Source organism: Gordionus sp. m RMFG-2023, chromosome 5 (assembly GCF_954871325.1).
Source record: "Gordionus sp. m RMFG-2023 chromosome 5, tfGorSpeb1-WG-v2, whole genome shotgun sequence".
In the NCBI taxonomy this organism is placed as follows: domain Eukaryota; kingdom Metazoa; phylum Nematomorpha; class Gordioida; order Chordodea; family Parachordodidae; genus Gordionus; species Gordionus sp. m RMFG-2023.
In genome coordinates this window covers 12,441,437-12,457,663 of record NC_088779.1, presented here as the reverse complement: position 1 = coordinate 12,457,663, position 16,227 = coordinate 12,441,437, and the positions used below count along the sequence as shown (strand labels likewise).

Sequence of the window (16,227 nt, the reverse complement as noted above, 5' to 3'; positions counted from 1 at the left end):
GATACAAATATAACAAGTAACACAAATGAAATAGATGAAATCTCTATATGGAAAACTTTAAATAAAATAGAATCCACGATTTATAGTAAAAAAAGTAATTGTAGGAACTGTGAAATCTTATTTATACTTAAGATGAAAGGATTTAAATTTAAAAATCTCTTAAAATTTTAAGGAGGGAGAAGTTATAAAAAGGATATGATTAATAATATATCTCATTTAAATCTTTAATTTTGACTTTATCAATGGAAAATTATTTTTTGACATAAAAATAAACAAAAAAAAACTAAATAAATATAAAAAAAAACTATATAAAACTCAATGTAAAATAAAAATAAACAAAAAATATATAAATAAAAAAAAAATGATATAAAACATTATAAATATAAAAAAAAACGATATAAAACGCAAAATAAATAATATAAAAAATTGTATAAAACGCGACACAAATAATAAAAAAAAAAACATTAAAACGCGATTCTTTATACATTCTTACAAATTCAATATTATTTTCTAAATGATGATTATATTCAATTGGATCGATTCTTATATTCAATTGGATCTATTCTTATGATTCCTAATTATTCTTGATTAACTAATAATAATGATAATGATTTGAAAAATAATATAAAAAAATGATAATAATGACTATGGAAGGTGAACAAAAACAAATAAGCAAAGAGACGAAACGTTAATAACAAACCAACGAGGTGAAAACAAGCCAACGATAAAACGTGACAAAAGCAAGACAACGCTAAAAGATAAAAGCAAAGTGACATATGAAACGATAATAATAGTAAAAAATCAAGAACATCGGGACGATTTTTCGGCACTCAAAGAGACCTAGGCTGGATTTCTTTGGAGGGTGGAATGTTAGAGATGGACAATATTTAGAATCATTAAATTTGTTTTTTATATACATTCATACATTAATTTGTTATTATTATTAAATTAACCATTTTTAGCATTAACATTTTTAGATTAATTGATTGTGAATTGATATAAATACATGTTAGAAAAATATAAAATTTAGTAATAAAGTATTATGTGATAAAAATATTTAAAACTTATTTGTTGCCTTCCATCAAACTTTTATATATAATTCGCTATATTGGTAAAAATTACTTGATTGTCATTTGATAATTAGATATACTGTAAATCTACCACATATAATATTCCACTGTTTGTATTGTGCTTTAATATTTTTTTAATTTATGATTTAATTTTATCAATAGTTTTATAATTATATTTTACTTTTATTAAGATAAATAAATTAAAATTACTCACTTTATAAAAAACTATATTTGATAAATTTCATTATTTAATAATTTTATGGATTTATTATTAATAATTATAATACATTTCACTTCTGTCTTAAGACTTATCTTTGGCTTATATTCCATTTATTAAAAAACATTTTTGGTTCATTTTATAAATTTATTTTCCAAAAATCTATATATTTATGATGAATAGTTTTATAAAAAAATATCAACTTTTACATTCTTTCTTTCAAATTATTATTTAAGATATGTGCATACATATTTGAGGGTCAGGGAGTGGGGGGAGGACTAAGGGGGATATTTTTTATTAACTAAAAATGATATTTACAAAAAGTGATAAATTTCTGAAGGGGGGATATTTAACCTTGCCCCTCCCCCTCTCTACGACTATGGATTTTAACATAAATAAGTCAAGTCAATGATTTAAATTTTACAGCATCGTTAAAGATAAGTTTAGTCAAAATTTTAAATTTAACAGCCACGTTAAAGGTTACATTAAATCTTGATCTTTATCAAAGAAGCAGAGATAGAAAATTTTACAAAAGGCTGATTATTTCACCGGAATTCGCAAATTAATTCGTGAATCGCAATCAATAGAGGTTTCCATAAAGCATGCATTCAGATAAATTCCCATATGGTTTTAAAAAAACTTATAAAGTATTTAAACAAGGATGACTTATATTTTAACTACTATGTCTTTCGTCCTATGCTTACTACACAATACAGGAAACGTATTTATACTATCCCAATTTCAATTCCTAGACCTAAATACATATATGACAATGTAGGGGAAGATATTAAAGAAAATTTTGTAATATTACCCAAAATTTCATATAATGAAATTGACATAGAAGGAATGAGGACTGTAGGAAGATTGGCTAAAAAGATAATGAAACATGTTTTTGAAAATATTGCTGTATATTATTTATTTTATTTATATATTTCATTTATTATATTAAAGATAGGGATGACAACAAATAGTGTTGATTATATCATATATCAAAAAATTATTGAAAATAATGCCTATCCATCTTTATTTGGATATAGAAAATATGTAAGATCTTCATTTATATCACCTAATAATGTTGCCAATCATGGCATGCCGGATTTTTATTTGTTAAGTGCAGGTGATATTCTCACTGTTGATTTTGCAGTTTATTATCAAGGGTATCATATTGATATAGCTGATACAGTTTTGATTGGTGATGTTGATAAACAGGCCCTTGAATTATGTGAAATGGCAAAAAAATGTACATATAATATAATTTCATCTTGTAAAGAAGGGCAACGTTTTAATATTATAGGAAAAATTGTGAGGTAGTTCTATTGATCCTTCATACAAATATGATATAATATTTACATAAATATAAAATAAAATTGAATATTTGCATTATCCTATTCAATTCATATTTTTGCTTGAATCAATTAATTATATTATTCGTTTGATAGTATTCCTTATTCATATTTGTACCAATAATAAAAGCATTAGTCAATTTAATTAAATTCTTTAAAAATATTTTCAAAATCGAAAATAAAATCATTAATCGATTTGTTATATTTGATTTAAATTCTTTAAAAATATTTTCAAAAATGAAACAAAATTTAATAAAGCGATTTATAGATTTGGCAAAAATAAAAAATATAAAGTTCCACAAGGAACTTAATATTTAAATAGAAATGCATGCCAAATTTCACAAAATATGCAAGCAGCACAAAAAATGATGCAATCTAAAAAAATGCAAAAGTATTCATAAAGCACAAGAATGACGTAAAAATTTTAACATTGCACAAAATAACTAACAATAAAACATAATAAATTTGTTAATTTTTTCTCTAAAAAATGTGTCTGTGCATTTTACCATTGTAATAATATTTTTTCCCTCTAGAAAAATTCTATCTGGAAACCATGTAAAATAAATGGCAGAAAGGTTTGGCCCTCATTTGATGAAACATTTTTTTGGTTAAAATCTTTATTTCACTATTTTTTAAAATCGACAAAATCAAGGTTTTTTAACTTTAGAATATTTTCAATGACATTATTCAATAATTTACCTTTTCAACTACAAAAGCAATTTTATTCTACCAACAACGTTTTTCTATCAAAATTTTATTTCTTTTTTATAAAATTATATTTTTATATATTACATATAAATTGCTCTAAAAAGGGAAACTTTGAAGAATTCTAGATTTTCTGTAATTCCTGAGTTTGCTGGTCATGGAATAGGCAAAAATCTATACGAATCTCCTCAAATAACTTTTGACGGTAATATATATTATAAACTATTACAAAATATAATTAAATATATAAACATTATTTATAGAAAGATATAAGATCCAGATTGATATGGAAGAAGTATAAAATTTTTAGAGACCTGCAAATTCAATTTTTTTTTTGGCTCAAGCAAGGCCGAAATTTTTATTTTTCAAACTGACCTGGTTCATATTTTTATTTTAGGTGCTTAGCCGGAAAATTTTAATTAACATATAATTTAAATAAATTTTTATGAAGTTAAATAAAGTAAGGATCACTAATTGCTTTGTCCTATCACTAATTATCTCTTTTTATTTTATTTTGTTAAACAAGAGAAAACATAATTTTTTTAGAATTCACCAGCCTGATATTAAAAAAAATTAATATCATGGTACAAAATATTTTAATTGAGCCCGCCCAAAGCGAAAAATTTTGCCAAGGCTGAACAAAAAAATTGAATCCTGGTCGGGCCTAAAATTTTACTTGAGCAGGTCTCTGATTTGAATGTCAAAATCGATGTTTGAATCAATATTTATGCATTCGAGTTTTCTTAGGTTAAGAAAATGATGCAGAAATCTTCCGTATGTATCTAAATTAAACGGATAAATTTTAGACCATCATTTATGAGAAAAATTATATATATTTTTTAATATATATATTTTAATTAAGGTTCTTATATTCCCGGTCATATGGAAAAAGGGATGATATTTACTATAGGTTATAAAGAAAATATCAAAACTATTATATTTCATTGATTATTCCAAATTACTATTTAACAATTTTAATTATATTTTACAGCTTTTTATTTGAATTTCAATATAAAATAATATATTTTTTTTAAAAATAGTTAACTAAAATTTGCGTTCTGTAGATAGAGGGCATTTATTACAAATCGTCCTAATCTAAGGTTTTTTTAAAAATTAGATATATAGGAATTATAAATTTAAAAAAAATAAAGACAGAGAAGCGAACCAAAATTATATAAATGATAAATGGATTATAAATAACAGAATGTTGAATTCTCAACTAAAGCTATCAAATTTTAATTAATCCCCAATCAAACCGAACCATGAAAACGGAAATGAAGCATTTAATTTTCAGAACCTTATCGAACCTTTATAAACACTTTAAAATTGAATTAAGTCGGTTCATAGTAGTTTTTTAATTATATTTATTTTTAAATGATTAAAGTAATTTAAAATATTTAAAAAATTAATATAGAACCTATTATCACTGAAGGAAAACCGAAGGTCTATTTATGGCCGAATACTTGTACCTTTTCAACTAAAGATTTGAGACGAACGGCTAAATTTGAGAGAACTATTATGATAACCGAGAGCGGCGCAGAAGTATTGACAGATTAAATCATAAATTAAATACGCAAATTTATTAACGTTACTTTATTGATTGTGGGATTATCTTGTTAAATTTAATATATTTTTGTTAAATATATTTAGTCGAAAACCTAATTATAAATAATTCAAACCAAAAGATTTGTAAATGTTTAGTTTTTTCTCATTCTCAATATTGATTCTTGGGTCCTATTAAATATTTTGTTTGAATACAAACTTTTTTAAAAAAAGGTCGCCGAGACCAAGTAAAAAAAATCTTTGGGTCTTAGCCCGAATAACTAAAACATTTATTTTATTCTCTAATGTTATTTATTAAATTTGAATATTCGGCAATGACAATGATTGATAATTTTATGATCTATTTATTAAAAATATTATTCCCATCCCTTAAATTAATAAAAAAATTCCTTTAATACTTTAATTAATATTTATTTGATCAAAGAAAATGTAATTGGAAAGAAAATATGAAAATAATATTTTCTCTGGCTAGGGCAACACCTATATTTTATCAATGATTTTACAGCCCAGATCTACGGTTGCCTCTACAGGACCTAAGCCTGTGGTAAACACATTGAGCTCTTATAATAGAATGAATAAAACTGTTTTTAATAAAATATGTTAATCAGTCCTCACCTACCAAATGGGCTTCTCTTACTTGGTGGTTTTTTTGTGTTTTATAAAGTCAACATCCAAATATTCGATCAATTTTTTTTAACATAAAAAGACATACTTTGTTTAGAAAATGACATTTCGTTATATATTGCCAAATTTAATTATTTGCCAACTCAATTAATAATATGCATGTAAATTATTAAATTAGACAAGATATTTAAAATTTTTAATTGACATAACCTTAAAAATCAACCTCTTTTTTAAAAGGGTTTCTCAACCAACATTTGACCCTAAGGCATTATACCTATATGAATGATTCAAGCACCTTTTCTACATACTATATAACTTTTTTTAATATATAGTTTCAACATCAGAAAAAATATGTGAATTTTGTAAATTTTCTTTAAAAACGAAATAAATGCGAAAAATAATTTGAAATAATTTATTTAATATATTAGTAATGAAAGACTATAATTTATATAATTTATAAACAAATATTAGTTATGCCTCATTTATAGTAACCACCAAACAACGCGATGTGGTTCGAATGTTGCGTAAATCATCGTTAAACGATAGCGTAGCTATATAATTTAACATTGTCTATTTTATAAATGAGCATCGATTGAGCGCCATCGCGGTATTTCACAGTTACTTTAAACGAGGCCTTAGTTACATTTAGTTTAATCATATAATTAAGAAATAGGCTTTTCATGAAAATCATAAATTTCCTGAATATGTTCCAATAATTGAAAAAAAGTTTTATATAGATAAGATCCTCTATAATGATTCTTAACTGGATCTGCAGTGTGGCCTATAAAAAAATTGAAGACCACGATTCCTATATAAATATAGAATATTAAAATATATATGTATTTAATTAATTGTTACTTTTATTGGGATATTCGTTCGCAATAATATAAAATGAATTTCTATCCTTGAAAGGAATATTTGTTATCAATAGGACGACAATATCTTGGCGGGGTAGTAATTTGGACAAAACATCATCACCAATGATAACATGTTTTAAGCAAGGAGATTGTTTAGTCTCTTAAAATATATAATTATTTTTTAACTAAATTAATTTATTGGATTAACTTTCAAAATCCATTTTTAATAGATTATTTAAATATGTTTCAGCTTGAACAACGTTGGACACATCTGATATATCGAAGTATTTATATTTTTTAATGTTCACTATGATTTTGCTTTTGTTGGTGAGCCATGAATTCATTAACTATCATTTAATAAAATAAGGATATAAGTTATTGAGCGTTTATTTTACTTCGTATATTTATTTCAAAATGATAGAGTTCTTAAGAATCAAGGTTATTTTATTTAAAAATTCGATATAAATATCTATCGGCCACTTTTAAAATTATATAATTCATTCTTTTTTATATTATATGTAGTTGAAGGAAAAGAGCGCTATTCGTTATTTTTTCCCAAAAAGAGCGCGTTACTTCTTACTTAAAATTTTTTTTACATAGAAATAATATATTTTATTATGTATATTTTTTTAAATTTTATTAATAATTTAAGCCGAGTTTTCAATTTAGATCAATCACTTAATATTCGGTTATATAGCAATATACTAACGACCAAATATATAATTCAATAAAACCCACTTTTACACTTTTAATATAATAATAACAAATGGAATCATGTGGTCATTTCCAATCTTTATATTATATCCCCACAGCACACAAGTAAGTTAGCTTCAAAAAACAACCCAATCCTTATTGGATTGAGCCCAGATAAGCCTACCGAATTATTTGTTCTTCAATATTCGATTCGTATTTTACGAATACTAAAGAACAGTTATTTGATTCTAAAATTTGAATCGAATATGAATAATTCGCCAAATAATAAATTCTTAATTATTTGAATCGAATTATTCTAAATTACATATTCGTAATTATTCTATTCGAAATTATTTATAATGGAATTCTTAATTACCTACATCATATAACATAAAGACAACAACTTTATCAGAAAAATTTAAGAAAATATTTAATGAATACAAAATTAAATATGATATTAACACTCTGATTACACAATAGTTCCTTTATACATGACGAAATATCATGAGGTTGAAATGTATCTTAGTGAATTAAGAATCGCTTCTAGTAATAGTCCATTAGAATGTTGGAGGCTCCATGGAGATCATTTTTCCCATTTGTCGAAAATTGCAACTAATATATTATCCATTTAGGGATCCTCGGCTTCAGTGAGTGGTAATATCTTTGAAGGAAGAAATCACTAGAAATTTATACTTGAAAAACTGGTTGTAATCAAATTCGGATCTAGCATACTTATATTTTTTACTGTATTATATTTTGATGTTTATATGAGATCATCGTGCATTTTTAAAAAATTGTAATAAACTTTTAGAATAATAGATTGAAGAAATAAGGTATATATAAGAATTTATTATTTTTTTTATAAGCAATTCCTAATCTAGAAATCCGGTGTTTTTGGTCAATTATTCGGATAACATTATAAAATCATTGGGTTTTATTTCGTTTATTATTTTTATAAATTTTGATATGCCAATGACAATTAGTTTTAGTAGAATACTTAAAAGTGTCATTTTAAAACATCAACATCTGTTTATAATTTTTTTTGCAAAATATGAGTTGTTAACGTCCTTTTTAAAAGTAGCTAGCTCCCGCTCCCTCTCCTACCTTCTCAAAATAGCTAGCTCCCGCTCCCGCTAATTAATTTTTAAAAAGAGCTATCCCGCTCCAATTAATGGAGTGCCACTCCATAGCCGCTCCTTTGATTTTCTTTTTTAAGAAAGTATACGAAACAAAATCATATTTTTTTGTCATAAAAGTTTTATTTATATTACAATATTTATAATCTTTTATTAGCTTTTAAAATTAATAAATTTTCTAAATTTGAATCTAACAAACATCCACGCCTCTCCCTTAAAACTTGTTTAGCGAAGCACGAGGAAAGTGGGATATTGTATTTTATACAAATATTTTTTAATTCAGGAAATTTATCAAAAATAGTAATTTTGATACCATTATTTAAAAAATTTGTTCATTATATTATCTTCCTGTTGATCATTTTCATGGAATCCAAAAATCCAAATCATTGCAGGTTCCCGTGAACTAGTAGCTATTTTTGCATCAGGAACTTATTTTCTTAAAAAATGAATTAATTTGTATTTTAGTTCCATAGTTTGTGCATTTTTTATCCATTCTCAATTTAATTTGAATGCAGAATGGATAATAGCCGCAATAAAGTTATTTAAATAGAAAATTTATTTTTTATTATAAACCTTATATTAATATCGCTTATAAGAGACTCTACAAGAGGTTGGCAAAACTCTAAATCTCCTAAGTCATTTATATTTGAAATAAGTTTAGAAATGGTTGGAGTTAAGAAACCCATTTCCATATGAAGCTCCCCTTCATGGATTTTTAAAACTTTTGCCAAAGGCTCCATAACCTAAAATTTATTTATTTCAATAAGATAAGGATTATATTAATATTTACATGGCTATACTCTTTAATAAATTAGCGTTCTTGAGAGTCATACGTATAAGCCCATGGTTATTCTTTTTGTTTACTTAATATTTTATCTCGCAAAATCAATTCAATAATACGAATTCTATCTAGTGGATTGGGCATATCAGATATCTACCCAATTTTTTAAAATATTATCTGCCATATTAGTAGACATATTTTGTTCATTCCATATGACAATTTTGGAAGGTACTTTGAGATATTATTGATTATTTACTTTTAGATGCTTTTTTAGAATGAGGCTACTTTTGAAAATGATAGTTTTTGGCCCTGATATTCGCTTCATTAGGATCTAACTCTTTTAGAAGAGAAAAATATTCTTTGAATGATGGAAATGGAAATTCGATTTCTTCTTCTATGATGTCTGGATCCATAATATCAAAAACTATCTTTTATCATATATCTATAAAATGAATATTAATATGACTTACAAGATTTTCCAAGAAATTTTCAATATAAAAAGAAAGAAAAACAGATGTTTAATATTTTACCTGATAAGATGAAAAACCAATATAAAACTCTGCTCAACATTTAATATTGCATACATTTAAATAAAATAGAACATATTTATTAAATTTTAATTTACAAGTAAATAGATTTATTAATATTTAAAAATTAATCTAATTTCCACATTAAATTTAAAAGAGCGGTGGAGCGGCGCTCCTCCACTCTAGCCCTAAAAGGCTAGCTCCCTCTCAAGGTGTTTTTGGAGGAAAAGTGTAGGAGGAACGCCTATTTTATAGCTCTGCTCCTTAACAACTCTGGCAAAATGTAATCTATTTTTTATAAGCTTTAGAAAAATTTTCAAATCGAATCAAATAATGATTCTATTGTTCGTAGTTATTTTGAAGGCCTCTACCTAGATAAACATGATAAATGATACACGCATTCACTGACTAGATCACTGATAATTATCGAAACCTGCGACTTTTATATATATTTAAGGTTGACAAAATTTGTAAATTTTTGGGGGAAAAAAATAAAAAATCAATTTTTTGCAATTTAATTCAAATGCAAATACTAATATTTCAATTAGAGATTACAGATTTAAATTAGAAAAAATCATTCATCATAATTTTTTTACCTTTGTATAATATTTCTTTATTAAAGTAAAAATTTAATACTTCAGGTGATGATCCGGTCTCGAAATTATTGAAAAATATTGATAATTCATGAGCTAATTTGATACCTGTCAAATGAAAAACCGAATCACTCAAATTTGATATGTGCAAACAGTTTAAAAAAATTTAACTAGACGATATCAGGCTGGAAAGAAAATCATTCATTTTCGAAAACGAATACCATTATGAATATCCTCAAATAAAATTGTTAAACCAAATTTAAAATTTTATTTTTTTGACTAATAATATAATGGTGGTTTTATTTTTAATTTTCACTACTGTTATTTCTCAATCGGATGTCATGATGTATTAGCCAAATTTAAAATAGTTAACCCATTTAAAATAATCTTCATTTATTAGCCTTGTGAAATTGTTAAGTATGTTTCAAAAATTAACATTTATGAAACTTTCCCTCTCCTCCCTTTTTATGATAGTCTAGTTTTTAAATTATATTATGATAAATATGGTTTAATTAGCCCCTTTTCTGAGGATAAATCAATTGTTTATAACAAAATATTATACACAAATCAAACAAGCGATTTAATCATTTTTATAACGTTTGGTTATTTGACAAAATTTTAAAATAAATTAATTATCTATATTAGTTTATTATTTAATTATTATTATATGGTTGTTTTTATAACCCACCATTCTGAAAATCAATATTATTATAATATTTCATCGACTCCTATCTTCTAACAACCAAATATGTTTCAAATTTACAAACAAAGAAATCAAAATAGCAATGAAACGTGGCTAATTTTATATATTCAACCAATTTAATATTTATCAATCATGATAAAATTACAAGCTACATCTACCCGTTAATAAAATTATGTTTTCAGAAATAATAAAAAAATGAATGATGGTTAACAGAGCCATTTAATTCGTTGTAAGCCAATCAACAGCTTCAGTAGAGTATTTTCTTCATATGGAGTATTTTAATAACTTAGGAATAGTTTAGGAAAACTAGTTTTCTTTTAATACCAATGTCGAGTAGTGTTTGATTATCAAGAGAAAATAAACATGTTAAAGAGTAGACCAAAAAAGGTTAACACGAAAACCTGTTTATTTAAAAAAATATAAATTCAAGTGTAAGAGAAATTAAAGACACGATAATATGTAGAAAGAATTCGACGACACCACTTACATCGAATATAGCGAGAAATAACAAAAAAAGATAGGAATGTTTTAGTAGAAGCATTTATATAATTGTATTATTTAGTTCTATAAGAATTATTTTAGATCATTTGACAAGTTTATTTATATTTATTCGCACACTTAATTTGTTTAATTTTGGATTCTGGTGACAATTTTATTATTCATATTAAGGTTAGAAGATAAATTTCTAAAAATGAAAAGGTTCGATTTACCTATGCAAGCGGATGCTTCAAATGCAAATAAAATATCAAGGTTAAAAAGTTATTACCGAACTTTTTCAGCCATATTTATTGCCTATTTTACCAGAAATTGAATAATATATATTAAATTTTGTTCCTTTAGGATAAATCCAATTGATATGAACATTAAATCTCTAAATATCAATAAATCATTTAAGACTTACACTAAAGAATTTAAACCTAAAATCAACCAAATAATAAAATAAAAGACTTTGAAATAATGTATACACACCGCTACACCATTATACTTCAATACATGAAAAATGCATTGTCAAAGTTAGGCATAAAATAAAATCGATCTTTTAATTACATTTAGATTTTGGAAGATATCATGATAATTCTCTTGTAAAATTTTAAAAAACAAATAGACTATTATTTTTTAAATTGTATTATTTATTCTATATAAAGATAAAATTATTCTTTATCGTAAATGCTAAAATATAGTATAAAAAACTGATGTTTTTGTTACTTTTACTAAAATAACTCTTTATTTTTCTGCACTACAAACTCTCGGGTTCAGAGATTTTTCACTGAACCAGAAACCTTTTTAGGAGGATTCACAGCCCTGAAATTAACAACTAATTATATTTTTTTAGAATATTAAATAATTTCTCACTCTACGTTAAGTATTTTGTTCAAATTTAATAAATAAAATTTTATTAAAAATATTGATTTAAATCACTAATTTATCGGATTGGTTGTTTATTTAGCCCAGCGAAAGCTGTGTTTAGGCGTCCTTGTTTATCTGTTCAATATTTTGAATCAATTGTTTAAATAAATATGTTACATAACGTACCTATCTTATATAATATATATTTTTATTTTATCTATGGGGGGAAAATAAAATTTTATATAAAATTGCCTATTTTTTAAGTAACATGTTACATTTTTTGCACTATAACGAAAAAAATAACGCAATCATTTTTCCAAACTTTTACAGCACTAATTATAATATATTAAAATCGACACCTTTTTTTCTTAAAAAAAACTCTTAAACATTAAAAAAAGGGAAAATATATTATTTAATATATATATTAATTTTTGAGGCTTAACATGCATACTGCCTTAAATTTTTTGAAAGGAGGATTATTAGTATTCATAAATTGTTACATACTTTTAATGTGTTAACAGCATTTTTAATATCAACTAATGTTGCATTGGTAGATAATTCCAACACTAGATAAGTTAATGCAATATTGGGCGAGCTATGATAGTAGATACCAGCTTCCTTCAATTTAGGAGAGCGTGCTAAATATTTATATCAAAATATTAGAGTAAAATGAAACAATATTATTATTTTTTACTTAGTATGGAATTAACCAGAAGAGAAGATGTTATAAAAAATATTATAGGCTTCATATTTAATATTTTTGTCTCAAATCGTATAAATTAAGTTACTTTATATACTATTATAATTATTATTTTTTATTATTATTACCTATGACTATTTGGAAAAATAACATAAATATTGAAAAAAGTAATTTGAGTCTTATCTTAAAAATTAGTTTCCCATTACATATCTAAGTTTCAATTTAATTAAAAATTTCAAGGTCTTTCAAATTTATAATAGCTAGAATTAAATAATTTATCAATACAAGGTGAAATACTGCATAATTAATTGGTAATTTAATTAGAAAACTGTTTTTATAATATATGATACACAAAAAACAAATTTTAGAAATTATTTTGATAAGATAAAGCTTAGTTACAATTCCCCGGAAGAAATTAAGAAATGCACGAAAATAATTAGATAAGGCAATAAGTTGTATTATTTATTAATTTGTAAATATGGGGGGGGGGGGATTTGATAGAGTATTGTATAATATCACTAGGGTTGCATATATATTTTGACGCCTGCTGAATCGAATAGGAGGCATGAGCAGAACACCTGATAGAATAAGATGAAAGTAGAGTTACTTCAGCAATCTATCTTTATTCCAATTATTTTTGATAGTAGTGAAGTTGACAAGGGATAAGCCGATACGATAATCTTATGTTGTGAAAAGGTGAAACAGAAAAAAGATATGAAGATAAAATGACGAGTATGGAAGCAAAGGACATGAAAGTAAATATAGGTAGAACAAATATGGTGATTGAAGACGAAAGGAATGGAATAAGAAAACAAAGTTTTCTCTGGAGAATGCCTAGAATCATGACAATTATGAAGATATTTTGAGGGTATAATTAGATCTATGCGCCAAATCTTAATTGAAGGTAGCGGCCTTTTTAAATTATCGGCGTTCGGCTGCGCGTTGATTTTGCCGCTGCCTAATAAATTAGCAGTGGCTGCGGCCTCTATTTATTAAAAAAATTTATTAAAACAAATTAAAATATGATATATGAAATATAATAAATTAGAAATCAGATTTAGTAAAATTATAATTGTCCTGAATAAAGTATTTTATCGAGATTCGTGGGACATAAAGATGGTATTAATCCAGCAAAGGAAAAAAAATTATTTCGCTGGGCCAAAGAACCTTCCTAGTAAATTAGCAAGCCTAGTAATTTCCAGTGTCACTTTTTTTTTAAAGTTAATGCTCCTCTTTTCGTATACTATTTTAGCTGTGAAAAAGTTTACATTCTTGTTAGATTGCTAATGTTATTATAATCGTTGCTTGGAAGGGAATGTTTACGAGCTATTTTAGCGATATATGAACTATATGTTTGCCCATTATCTTCAACTTGAATCTCACTTTGTGCATTTCTATCATGCCCAAAAAGTTATAAATGTTTAATTAAAAATTGCAATGGTGTAAAATTCGAATTTTATCATTCTGAAATAACTTTAAGTTTAAAATCTTGGATTAAGTGGTGTCTCTAATCTCTAATGTTTAAAATATAATTTTACTAATAAAAATATAATATAAAAAAAATTATTAGAAGTTGGTAATTAGAAACCTACCTTTTGCATATTTTCTTTTAGGCAAATGATATCTGAGCAATCAGATTTATTGATTTGTATCTGTTTCTATTTCACCGCGAAATAATAGCTCTGAATTTATTGCGGATCCCTTTTGGAAGGAAAGAAATTTCACCCACTCTCGGAATGGATTTAATATGTGTATTCGTTAATTGTATCCCAGTCTTTATTAAAAAGCTTTGAGGATTGTTTTTCTATTATATTGATTGAACATTATTTATAGGAATCTTGTTAACACTACGGATACTTTATAGCATAATTAATGCTGTGCCAGCGGATAAGGCAATTTAATTTTAAAGTTTTCATAGTAATAATATCTGGTGCAATGCATTTATATTATCAGCATCAGAGTTATCAAAATGTTTTTGTATGGATCATAATCATCTATCCAAAATATAACTTACCTCATAAATTGTTTGTAGGCATTTACAATTCTGCATAAATGATGCTCATAATCCCCCAATTCGATGTTTCTCTTAACATTTTCACCATCATTATTACCACTGTTTTTTAAACGGAATTCCTTTTCTTTACTATCTATCTCAGATAATATGGTTTCACCAGTAAGCTTTTGCATCACGTTCTAGTTGACAGGGAAAAATATTTTAAATCAAAATTTTGATTTAAATGATGAAGACTAAACGTGATATAATTTCGACGCCTGAAATGATCTGTCCAATCAAAAGTGATAGAACAAAGGTGTATAATCAATCAGATAAACATGTGCCTTTATATATGAATAAACATCGTCTAGAGCACGCTGATTAATTGCTGTCCTATCAGCCAATTCTGATGAGGAAGCAATTATCCTATATTTTTCTATCTTTTAGACAATTTATTTTTTAATAATAATTTTATTTAAAACTTTAGAAAATCAGTTATTCCCTTATTGTTTATAGAATCAAATAGCATTAAATCTAAACAGTACATCAACACAATTTTGCCTGATTAGATTTCTTATTTATTTTATATCAATATTATTTATATTTTATTTTTTAATATTCAAATTTAAATAATAATTTAATATATAAATATAATTAAATAGCTTTTCTAAAGATTCCACACACCGAGTCCGGCGTTAAAAGGCGACGGGCCTGGAACGCCGCTCCTCTTAATTGGCGGCTTTTTTGGCATGAATAAAATTGCCGTGGGCGTCGACGTGAGCCTGCGGCTCTCAGGTCTAGGTATTACCAACTTCGATCAACCTGAATTCAAGTTATTTTTTTTATCCTTTTGCCAAAATATTTTTTAAATTTAGTTTGTTAATTTTTTTTAAATATGATGTAAGAAAATAAAATCCATCCCCCCACCTCCCCCTTGCCTAGCTAGCCACCGATAATACGAATAATGAATAATTCAATTTTTTTAAATAAATTACATTTTTTATTATATATTACACAAAATTTCAAATACTTTATTGCGAATTTTTATTCTTTTAATATTCAATTTAAAAACAAATTCTTTTAATTGTTTCTTCTTTTAGGGACATGCGATTTGGTATTCATACTTGTGTCTGTAGAAAATGAACATTCATATGACGTAGAAGAAGTCTTATTATGAATTACAAAAATTTGCAAATAATAAGAGGATTATATAATTAATCAAATTTATTATTTTGTCTTTTTATTATTATTCGTATTCGTGGCCTATATACTACTTTATAAAATATATATTATGCAAAAAATTTGAATTAAAAAAAATTTGTTATCTTAAAATGGTATAAATTTAAGCTTCAATGTAATTCAATGTTTATTTTTA

At 25.1% G+C, this 16,227-nt stretch overlaps 2 protein-coding genes across 2 annotated transcripts; one reads left to right on the top strand and one right to left on the bottom strand.

Moving 5' to 3' along the window:
- The first annotated feature begins 1,920 nt into the window (after positions 1 to 1,920).
- Positions 1,921 to 5,279, top strand: LOC135929672 (methionine aminopeptidase 1D, mitochondrial-like). Its single transcript, XM_065466357.1, has 6 exons — positions 1,921 to 2,193; positions 2,239 to 2,404; positions 2,462 to 2,594; positions 3,443 to 3,540; positions 4,198 to 4,245; positions 4,750 to 5,279. Exons 1-6 carry the CDS (start codon positions 1,984 to 1,986, stop codon positions 4,890 to 4,892), a joined length of 798 nt encoding a protein of 265 aa, XP_065322429.1. The 5' UTR covers positions 1,921 to 1,983; the 3' UTR covers positions 4,893 to 5,279.
- A 641-nt stretch (positions 5,280 to 5,920) lies between these two features.
- LOC135929852 (uncharacterized) lies at positions 5,921 to 12,946 on the bottom strand. The gene is made up of 5 exons (XM_065466583.1): positions 12,854 to 12,946; positions 12,664 to 12,797; positions 6,588 to 6,726; positions 6,381 to 6,539; positions 5,921 to 6,330 (listed from the first exon to the last, which is right to left on the bottom strand). Exons 1-5 carry the CDS (start codon positions 12,906 to 12,908, stop codon positions 6,185 to 6,187), a joined length of 633 nt encoding a protein of 210 aa, XP_065322655.1. The 5' UTR covers positions 12,909 to 12,946; the 3' UTR covers positions 5,921 to 6,184.
- Positions 12,947 to 16,227: the final 3,281 nt, after the last annotated feature.

Coding starts and splice junctions, on each gene's coding strand:
- LOC135929672 (XM_065466357.1), top strand. CDS start 1,984: ATGCTTACTACACAATACAGGAAACGTATTTATACTATCCCAATTTCA. Junction 2,405..2,461: donor TTTTTATTTGTTAAGTGCAG/GTGATATTCTCA, acceptor ATATTGATATAG/CTGATACAGTTTTGATTGGT. Junction 2,595..3,442: donor ATTATAGGAAAAATTGTGAG/GTAGTTCTATTG, acceptor TGCTCTAAAAAG/GGAAACTTTGAAGAATTCTA.
- LOC135929852 (XM_065466583.1), bottom strand. CDS start 12,908: ATGAAGCCTATAATATTTTTTATAACATCTTCTCTTCTGGTTAATTCC. Junction 12,798..12,853: donor TCTGGTTAATTCCATACTAA/GTAAAAAATAAT, acceptor ATAAATATTTAG/CACGCTCTCCTAAATTGAAG. Junction 6,540..6,587: donor ATTAAAAATGGATTTTGAAA/GTTAATCCAATA, acceptor ATATATTTTAAG/AGACTAAACAATCTCCTTGC.